Source organism: Pteropus vampyrus, unplaced genomic scaffold (assembly GCF_000151845.1).
Source record: "Pteropus vampyrus isolate Shadow unplaced genomic scaffold, Pvam_2.0 Scaffold277, whole genome shotgun sequence".
Classification (NCBI taxonomy): Eukaryota; Metazoa; Chordata; class Mammalia; order Chiroptera; family Pteropodidae; genus Pteropus; species Pteropus vampyrus.
In genome coordinates this window covers 464,304-474,923 of record NW_011889058.1, presented here as the reverse complement: position 1 = coordinate 474,923, position 10,620 = coordinate 464,304, and the positions used below count along the sequence as shown (strand labels likewise).

Genomic DNA, 10,620 nt, shown 5'->3' with positions numbered 1-10,620 from the left:
CTCCGAGTGCACTAAACCAGTGTCCAGTGACCACCTGCAGCTCCAAGTGCACTAACGCAAAGGCAGGTGTGTGGCAGCCGCCGAACGTGTTCACCGTTTCTGGTCTGGCCGGAAGACCCTGGGCTCCAGCTGGTGGGACGTGCAAAGCTTTGGCGTCTGATGAGGTGCCGTAGGCCCATGGAGGTCGAGGGCCACTCAAGACACGAGCAGCTGGGGCTCCTGGCAGTGGGTCGGGGCCACCAGCACAGTGTCCCCTGGAACTGCAGAAGCAGGAGTAAGGTTGCCTTCTGGGGGTTAAATTCTGAGGTGACACGATGGGTCAGAGAGGTGAAAAGTCACAGTTAGAGGGCCCCATTTTGTCACGTGTGGTATATGCTTCAATAACATTGATTTAAAAATTATTTATGAGCATATTTTCTTATGTGTACTCATAAACCGGAATTACTGTTGTAGTTTAAGGTGTCCCATTTTTGAATTTTTACTTCTAGAACACTAAACTGATTTGAGATTAATAATCTAAAATCCGTAGTGGTCACTACTTTATAAAATTAAATCTCAAAACCAGAGAAGTAAACCCAAAAAGTTACTGTAGTTTTTAAATCATTTAGGGATATTTTCTTAGAATGCACGTGACTATGGAAGGTCCCATCTTTCATTGAGTAGGTCACTGACTGAGGAGGGGTGACACAGGACGTCCGGGGAAACGGCGCAGGCACCCCCACGCCGACGCGCTGCCCACAGAAGGCGGCTGTCCGTGTACCGGGCCTGGTGCCCGGGGCTGGGGGCCGTGGGTGCCGCCGTCTGCGGGCTTCAGGTTGGCCTTGCGCCTTGAGCGCTGTTTTGAGGTCAGCGGAGGCAAAGTCCGGTGGGAAAGGAGGCACGGCTCCCCACAAGCCTGGGGCAGAGGGCAGGGCAGTATTGTCACTGGAGCTGGGGCAGGGTGGGCAAGTGGGACTCAGTGGGGCCGAGGGAGGGGTCAGCCTGGGCCCTGGGGCGGGCGGTGATGGGGCAGGCGCTGCGGGAGGGCCTCAGGGTGCCAGTCCTCTCGTGTCGCGTACCCTGACTTGTTGAGGGCGTCGCACCTTCAGCACGATGGCATCTGGTGAGAGCTCCGCGTCTCCCTGGATGATGTCTGCCTCCCACTTACGGTCACTGACAGTCCTTGGGGCAGGCTAGCTGGCACTCCAGCGAGAGGACCCGACATTAGCCCTGAGCACGGAGGATGCCTCCCTCACGTGGGAAGTTCGTTGGCTGCCGTGGGGTATCGCGCCTCTCACCCAGGACCTCCCCAGACACTGCCAGGCTGTGGGGGGTGGGGGGCACCCCTAGCTTCTCGGCCGCTGGACGTGGACAGAGTGACCGTGTCAAGACCTTCTGGCCCAGGGCATACGTCACTGTGCCTTCACCGTGAGAGTCAGGTGTGCGTCCACCAGGGTCTTCACTCAGAGAATTCTGACAAATTTCTAAGTGGCATTTATGCAGATATTTCCTGAAATACACTAATCTGATTATTGGTAAAAAAAATGAGTAAAACGTGCATGGGGTTGAGCAGTAAGTCTGAGCCAGAGCAGCGAAGAATAAGGGTGAGGACGGGAGGCTGACAAGTCAAGTTTTGCTTCGTAGCTATAAAATGGAAGACTTGATGGAGTGTTAGTGAAAACACCTTTCGCCATAAAAATTCAGGAGTGTGGAGGTCATTTTTTTAAAGACATGCAGCAAATTATATTAGGTATTCTCTTCTTTTTAACGCTTTCCTGGGAAGAATTTTCTGTATTATCAACGAGATACTGACAATCTAGTCATTTGTTATTTCCTTAAATTATGATATAATAATACTAACTGAAAATTATTTAAGTTGAAGTCATTATTGGATTAATCAAAATATTCCATTCACCCTCATCTTTTTCTGCAAAGGATGCTGAGTAGTGTCTATGAACAACCTCATTCTCATTTAATACATTCCCAGGACTGTTTCGTGCAGTAACTGGAAGAGATTCTAGTGGACAGAAATAGCAGTGTATCTTGCCGTTTGGAGCTCCCGGGCTGTGCTCACTGGTGGGCTGCAGTGGCCTTTTTTCGTGTTTGGACAGTTGTTTGGGGGGCCGTCTAGGTAAAGGTCGGTTCCTGGGGTTCCGAGGAAGCGTGCGTGCTGGCCTGTGCCGAGTCGGCGCTTCTCCTGCTCAGAGCTGTTGCTGAGCTCCCTCCGTGCCACGCGCTGCTCAGCCTCGTGACGCATCGCCTGGCGTGGGTGAGGGCAGGTGTTACCGACGCCCCTTCGTCACTTGCACGTGACGTGGGCAACCTGCTCAGACGCACGCGGCTCGTAGTGGACAGCTGCCTGGAGAATCTCTTGATTCTCCGCCGTCCGGAACACCTGGACCAGTCCCGCTGCATGAAACAGGAGTAATTTAAATGTTATAGTCGCCGTATTAAACAAGTTTTTAAAAAGCAGATGAAATAAATTTTATTTTAATATATTTTATTTATTTATGAAAATATATCCAAAATATTATAGTTCAAATGTTAAAAGTTTTTGAGCTCTTTTACGTTCTTTCTTTTTGCGGTAAGACTTTGAAATCCTTTGTGTGTGGTACAGTTGGGCGTTTATTTGAAAATTTATCGGCTGTCATTTTCCTTTGAGGTAGTTTACCAAACTATAATCTTAACTTTGCCGACCCTTTTGTGGTAGTGAAGTCATTGTGCTTCTCTAAAATTTTCACAGCACAGATGGACAAAATGCAGTCACCCGACAGCCAGTTTGTAACAGTTCACCTTGCTCAGGAATCGCCTTGTTCCCTCATCCCTTGTTGTATCTGCAATGAAATGGTTTTACGTGGTCGTATTTGGATGTGTGTTTTGGGGAGTGCGGATGTGTCCCGGGGGAAGTGTGACTCGCGTGTGACCGTGTGCAGTGCTCGCTCTCTGAGACTCGAGGTGTGTGCTGATGCGTGCGCTCTGCTCGTGGCCCTCCGCAGAACCTCATCTGCTCCGAGTGCGGGGATGAGTTCACTCTGCAGAGCCAGCTGGCCGTCCACATGGAGGAGCACCGCCAGGAGCTGGCCGCCAACCGGGTCCACACCTGCAAGGCCTGCGGGAAAGAGCTGGAGACGTCGTCCCAGCTGAAGGAGCACATGAAGACTCATTACAAAATCAGGTACGAGCCTTTACTCGGGCATGAAGGAAACCTGCGCGACATCATAAAGACCGGCGAGCTTCGCCGTGACTGGTTAGAAGTGCTGGCTGCTTTAGCCACGAGCTAGAAGTGCTGGCTGCTTTAGCCAGCCCGGGATGGTGTCAGGACGTTCTAACCTGTGCTTCACGCGTGCCGCAGGGAGGACGAGCTCCACAGGTCGACCTGCGTCAGGTGGCACAGGCGGGCTGTTCTAGCTCGCCTTTTAATGCTAAACACTGTAGAGCAAGGCACTGCTGGGGACACATATTCACGGGCAGGTGACCGTGCGTGCAGTGGATTCACGAGGACCAAATTAGCCCCCTTTCAATGAACTGGTTTATTTGTGCTGCCTAACTGATTAGCAGCCATGCGTGCCGGGCACTGCTGAGCGGGCACATAGATACTTACGAGATACTTACGACGACCTCATCAGGCCAGGATGCTTTTATGTCCCCCCTTTGTGGATGAGAAAATCTGAGTATAAAAGAGAGACCAAGCAACTTTCCCAAGGTTTGACAGTGTTAGGGGTTTGAATCCTAATGGTCTGGTTTTAGAGCTTGTAATGTTATCAACCGTGCCTGTGTTTACAAACATTTATACATTTATTCCTAGTAAAACGTAACATGTCTTTCACATTTTCATATCTGACCTATTCCCAATTATATATTTTTACTGATATTCCCTTTTCTTAATAAAATTAAATACAAGTTCCTTCTAGCACTTTGTGCTCAGGGTGGCTCGTGGGGTGGTCGGTTGTCATGTACCGAGCTAGTTTCTCCACCAACCCGTGAGAGCCAGTGTCAACAGTCTCGCGCCTCCTGCCCATCTTAGCGTGCCGTCTCTCCAAGTCCCAGTGTCCAGGACGTGTCGGAACCTTTCAGCAGCAACGACCAGAACAGCAGGGGCCACAGCAGCCGGTACAGTTGATGGTGTGTCCGCAGACTGTGAGCCATCTAGCCGTCCTGCCAGGCACCGCGTCTCAGAAATGCGGACGAGCATCCCTTTTGGTCACGCTCTCTTGTCTCCCCAGCTCCTTCGTGTGCCTGTGGTGGACTGGCGCGGTGTCCACCGCATACTCGGCTACTTCAGTGAATTTTCAGCCCCAGGATGTGATGCGTGTGCAGTACACAGTAGAATTTTATTTTAATGACATTTTAATACAGGCACGTTTGATGTGTCCCTAAAGGTTCTAGGGAGCAGAGGTGCCTAGATGTTTATGTGGCCATCACGCCCTAGACCGCACAGGCTCTGGGTCCTCACCGACAGCCTCGTTGCCATGGATATCATTTAGTAAGGATGACAGACAGTGTCCCAGAACGGGTCAGGCAGTGCGCCTGTGTCACCTGGCGGTCCTGTGGAAACGGAAGTAAAATCACGCTGGCCTGCGGGAGTGGGTGCTGCGGCTGAGGGGAGGAGGCCGGCCGGGCTGTCGGGCCTCAGGAGCCACTGTGGGAATGAGGATTCATTCCAGGTGCAGTGGGAGCCGTCGGAGGGTTTTACGCCTGGAGCGGGCTGCCCAGACGTCAGGGGTGGCCACGCTGCCGTGGGCCGGGGTGGCAGCCGACAGGCCTGAGTCAGCGTGGCGGGACGAGGAGGCGGGAGAGGCGAGACAGGCGTCTTCGGAGGTGTTCGGAGTGACCCGGCCACTCTTGCAGGTGGACTTGAGGTCAGGGTGGGGAGGGGAAAGCCCGCTGGCGCCTTGGCTTGAGGTGTGCACGCTGGCGTCACTGTCTCCTGTTGCGGGCGGGGAAAAGGCAGGGTTCCGCTCGTGCCACACGCTCGGTTACAGCCGCCACTGCACTGGCCAGCAGAGCAGGAGTGGAGTCGGGCCTGGGCTGGTGCGCGGGGGTCAGACCGCAGCGACCAGTGGCGTCGCGGTGGTTGTGAGCAGGGGCGGGGTGCGGCACGGCTCACGGCAGCGTGGCATCGGAGCGGCAGAGGCCTTGGTGTTTGACGCCACAGGGAGGGACATGCCGACCGCCCCCAAAACACAAACTAAAACAGACTACGTCTGTCTTTTCATTAGATAGGGAAAAAGTGGATTTTTGTGATACTGTGTACGTAAAACTAGTATGTGTGCGTGCGTGTGTAGGGGACACAGACGCACACTCACAACCTGGGGGGGCGGGTTCGCACTGGAGCAGGCCCTCACAGCAAGCCAGCTGCTTGTGTGGAGGGGCCCTCTGGAGGGGTGGCACCAGGAACTCAGTGGGCACCATGTCGCACTAGGGTGTCCGGCACGAGGCCCTACAACCGCAACGTGGACCGGAGCGGGTTCTCGTATTCCTGCCCGCACTGTGGGAAGACCTTCCAGAAGCCAAGCCAGCTGACGCGGCACGTCCGGATACACACAGGTGCGTGTGCCTGCCCGTGGGACCGTGCCGAGCTCACGCACACGGAGCGAGGCGCTGCCTCGGGCCGGCTGGCCCATGCGCGCCCCGGCTCTGCGGGCGTCGGGCACTTGGGGGAGGCGGCCGGGGGCGGTGGGATCTGCGCGGGCGGCCTGCATGTGCCTCGGTGACTGTCACTGTCCTCATGCCCTCTCTCACTTGCAGGTGAGAGGCCCTTCAAGTGCAGTGAGTGCGGCAAGGCCTTCAACCAGAAGGGGGCGCTGCAGACGCACATGGTCAAGCACACGGGCGAGAAGCCCCACGCCTGCGCCTTCTGCCCCGCCGCCTTCTCGCAGAAGGGGAACCTGCAGTCCCACGTGCAGAGGGTCCACTCGGAGGTGAGCCCGGCCCGGCCCAGGCGCTCGGGTACCGAGGGCCCTGTGGGGGCGGCTGCTGGACACGATCCGGCCCAGTGATGACGCCCGGCCTGCAGTTCTGCACGTCTTGTCCAGGTGTAGCGCGGCCGGTCCCTTGGAGGCCCGCCGCCCTAGCTGCAGTCACGAGTGCAGGTGGCCTGGTGACACGAGGACAGCCCGGTGCTGGGGCCGGGCGTGCGTTCGCAAGGAGCCGCCCGTAGGGAGCACTGCCTCCACGGACGGAGAACGTGCACCCTGTCACCACTCCTCACTGCCTGTCACCTCCCCTCACCGCCCCTCAGTGCCTATCACCGCCCCTCACTGCCCCTCCGTGCCTGTCACCACCCCTCACCGCCCGTCACCTCCTCTCACCACCGCCCCTCCGTGCCTGTCACTGCCCCTCACCGCCCGTCACTGCCGCCGGCTGGGAGGAGGCCGAGCCACAGCCGAGCCGCTGTCTAACTCCGGCCTCTGTTGCTGACGGCGCGCTCAGCCCCGTCAGACGGCCGCTTCCTACCGAGTCAGGGATCTGAAAGCTGGTTTCTCCCGGGAGCCAGTTCGGGCCCAGAAAACACCGTGGCTTTCGGTTGCTCTTGCGCTGTACTGGCACAGAGACCCGGGCCGCTGAGTCGAGAGCCGTCTCCCTTACAACCCAAAGTGATGTTGGAGGGCTAGGTTTTGCTGTCATTTCTCGTGGAATGATACATCACGATTTGTCATAGTTTAAGTATTTGTCATAGTTTAAGTAATTAGTCATAAAATGTTGTTTTTTCTCATTTGTTCTTCAAGGTCAAGAGCGGCCCTACCTATAATTGTGCAGAGTGTAGCTGCATGTTTAAGAGTCTAGGCAGCCTGAACACTCACATCAGCAAGATGCACATGGGGGGCCCGCAGAACCCCGCAGGCTCTGCAGAGACGGCTCACATCCTGACGGTGAGTGGAGTGAGCAGGCTCAGAGAAGGATCTCCTTTTACCAAAATCTGCCGTCTTAATGGTGACCCGTGAGATTGCATGTTATTTAGAACACTGAGGGTCGTAAAGGTGCCGTGAAAGGTTTATGTGTACGGTAACGTGCTCCTTTTTTCCAATGAGTAGGGAAAAATCAATGTTTTAAATTTCAGGATAATGTTACATGATCCTGCTTCATGAACTGTCACCTGAACCAGTAAAAATAAGACAAATGTAACTATAATTCCTACAGCGTTATTGACAATTATTATTGAATATTCTGTATCATTGTTATAATTTGGAAATCAATTACCCTTTCAAATATATGTTTTCACGTCTAATGTGATAATTTTTCCTGAGACGTTGGACTTCCAGGAAACTAAATTGTATTTTCCAGTACACGTGTTTAAAATTGAATGGCTCAAAACACACACACACACACACACACACACACACACACACACACACACACGTGTTCGGAGTGACCCGGCCACTCTTGCAGGTGGACTTGAGGTCAGGGCGGGGAGGGGAGAGCCCACTGGCGCCTTGGCTTGAGGCGTGCACGCTGGCGTCACTGTCTCCTGTCGCGGGTGGGGAAAAGGCAGGGTTCCGCTCGTGCCACACGCTTGGTTACAGCCGCCACTGCACTGGCCAGCAGAGCAGGAGTGGAGTCGGGCCTGGGCTGGTGCGCGGGGGTCGGACCGCAGCGACCAGTGGCGTCGCGGTGGTTGTGAGCAGGGGCGGGGTGTGGCACGGCTCACGGCAGTGTGGCATCGGAGCGGCAGAGGCCTTGGTGTTTGACGCCTCAGGGAGGGACGTGCCAACCGCCCCCAAAACACAAACTAAAACAGACTACGTCTGTCTTTTCATTAGATAGGGAAAAAGTGGATTTTTGTGATACTGTGTACGTAAAACTAGTATGTGTGCGTGCGTGTGTAGGGGACACAGATGCACACTCACAACCTGGGGGGGCGGGTTCGCACTGGAGCAGGCCCTCACGGCAAGCCAGCTGCTTGTGTGGAGGGGCCCTCTGGAGGGGTGGCACCAGGAACTCAGTGGGCACCATGTCGCACTAGGGTGTCCGGCACGAGGCCCTACAACCGCAACGTGGACCGGAGCGGGTTCTCGTATTCCTGCCCGCACTGTGGGAAGACCTTCCAGAAGCCAAGCCAGCTGACGCGGCACGTCCGGATACACACAGGTGCGTGTGCATGCCCGTGGGACCGTGCCGAACTCACGCACACGGAGCGAGGCGCTGCCTCGGGCCGGCTGGCCCATGCGCGCCCCGGCTCTGCGGGCGTCGGGCACTTGGGGGAGGCGGCCGGGGGCGGTGGGATCTGCGCGGGCGGCCTGCATGTGCCTCGGTGACTGTCACTGTCCTCATGCCCTCTCTCACTTGCAGGTGAGAGGCCCTTCAAGTGCAGTGAGTGCGGCAAGGCCTTCAACCAGAAGGGGGCGCTGCAGACGCACATGGTCAAGCACACGGGCGAGAAGCCCCACGCCTGCGCCTTCTGCCCCGCCGCCTTCTCGCAGAAGGGGAACCTGCAGTCCCACGTGCAGAGGGTCCACTCGGAGGTGAGCCCGGCCCGGCCCAGGCGCTCGGGTACCGAGGGCCCTGTGGGGGCGGCTGCTGGACACGATCCGGCCCAGTGATGACGCCCGGCCTGCAGTTCTGCACGTCTTGTCCAGGTGTAGCGCGGCCGGTCCCTTGGAGGCCCGCCGCCCTAGCTGCAGTCACGAGTGCAGGTGGCCTGGTGACACGAGGACAGCCCGGTGCTGGGGCCGGGCGTGCGTTCGCAAGGAGCCGCCCGTAGGGAGCACTGCCTCCACGGACGGAGAACGTGCACCCTGTCACCACTCCTCACTGCCTGTCACCTCCCCTCACCGCCCCTCAGTGCCTATCACCGCCCCTCACTGCCCCTCCGTGCCTGTCACCACCCCTCACCGCCCGTCACCTCCTCTCACCACCGCCCCTCCGTGCCTGTCACTGCCCCTCACCGCCCGTCACTGCCGCCGGCTGGGAGGAGGCCGAGCCACAGCCGAGCCGCTGTCTAACTCCGGCCTCTGTTGCTGACGGCGCGCTCAGCCCCGTCAGACGGCCGCTTCCTACCGAGTCAGGGATCTGAAAGCTGGTTTCTCCCGGGAGCCAGTTCGGGCCCAGAAAACACCGTGGCTTTCGGTTGCTCTTGCGCTGTACTGGCACAGAGACCCGGGCCGCTGAGTCGAGAGCCGTCTCCCTTACAACCCAAAGTGATGTTGGAGGGCTAGGTTTTGCTGTCATTTCTCGTGGAATGATACATCACGATTTGTCATAGTTTAAGTATTTGTCATAGTTTAAGTAATTAGTCATAAAATGTTGTTTTTTCTCATTTGTTCTTCAAGGTCAAGAGCGGCCCTACCTATAATTGTGCAGAGTGTAGCTGCATGTTTAAGAGTCTAGGCAGCCTGAACACTCACATCAGCAAGATGCACATGGGGGGCCCGCAGAACCCCGCAGGCTCTGCAGAGACGGCTCACATCCTGACGGTGAGTGGAGTGAGCAGGCTCAGAGAAGGATCTCCTTTTACCAAAATCTGCTGTTTTAATGGTGACCCGTGAGATTGCATGTTATTTAGAACACTGAGGGTCGTAAAGGTGCCGTGAAAGGTTTATGTGTACGGTAACGTGCTCCTTTTTTCCAATGAGTAGGGAAAAATCAATGTTTTAAATTTCAGGATAATGTTACATGATCCTGCTTCATGAACTGTCACCTGAACCAGTAAAAATAAGACAAATGTAACTATAATTCCTACAGCGTTATTGACAATTATTATTGAATATTCTGTATCATTGTTATAATTTGGAAATCAATTACCCTTTCAAATATATGTTTTCACGTCTAATGTGATAATTTTTCCTGAGACGTTGGACTTCCAGGAAACTAAATTGAATGGCTCAAAACACACACACACACACACACACACACACACACACACACACACACACGTTTCTTCTTTTTTTGTAGCTCAGCCTGGGCCGGTTACTTCCACCCTTTCTGTTGATAGTGAGAGGCAAACTGTAAGCGTAGAGCAGGTGTCTTCGCAGCGGCAGAGCTGGGACGGTCTCAGGAGTTAGTGCTGCTGGGAAGGCAGGAGGCTGGCGGTTCGCGTTGCGCCAGCAACCGCCTGCTCCCTGCCGGTAGACAAACGGGCCCACTAGCATTTGTCCCTGAGCTTCAGGGTCACGGTTAGTGTCTGTCTTTCTTTTCTTTTCTCATGATGTTTGCATCTGGGGGTGGTCCCTTAGCTCACACTCCTCAGGGAGATGTTGTGAATAAGTTCCAAGACCGAAGAGTAATTAGAGCCCAGTAATGAAATCTGAAAATTCTGTTTTGGGCTGAGTATACTTTTAGTATAATTTTCAGTGTAATCAGCCAAACGTTAAGAGTTTTCACTCTTTCCTTTGGCAGTATGCAAATCAAATACATGGATATAGTGAATAACCTGGAGTGACAGTCCAGATAATTTTTAAAACTTACATTCTGGATAAAAATCTGGAAATGCAGTCGAGGTGTCTGGAGACCTGCCTCTGCCCCCCCAACCCGGACTGCCATGGGGGGCCTGTCCACGCCGCCGTGTGCACTGTCCCCAGGGCTGGCTGGAGGCCCTGTTTGCCTCCCAAGTGGTTCTGTGTCTCTTACTTTTCCTTGTACTTTTTCTAACTCTTGGCCTTTTTGCTCTACTTTTAAAGGTTTCTTCAGCTCGGTCTCATGATT

At 55.0% G+C, this 10,620-nt stretch overlaps 1 protein-coding gene across 1 annotated transcript in view; it reads left to right on the top strand.

The window, feature by feature from the left end:
- The window catches only part of ZNF236 (zinc finger protein 236), an 89,152-nt gene that overhangs the window by 18,418 nt on the left and 60,114 nt on the right, over nucleotides 1-10,620 (top strand). Inside the window, exons 4-7 of the mRNA XM_023520814.1 lie at nucleotides 2,976-3,154; nucleotides 5,402-5,526; nucleotides 5,728-5,900; nucleotides 6,708-6,851. Of these exons, the coding sequence (XP_023376582.1) occupies nucleotides 2,976-3,154; nucleotides 5,402-5,526; nucleotides 5,728-5,900; nucleotides 6,708-6,851 (621 nt within the window). The remainder of the gene's footprint in view (nucleotides 1-2,975; nucleotides 3,155-5,401; nucleotides 5,527-5,727; nucleotides 5,901-6,707; nucleotides 6,852-10,620) is intronic.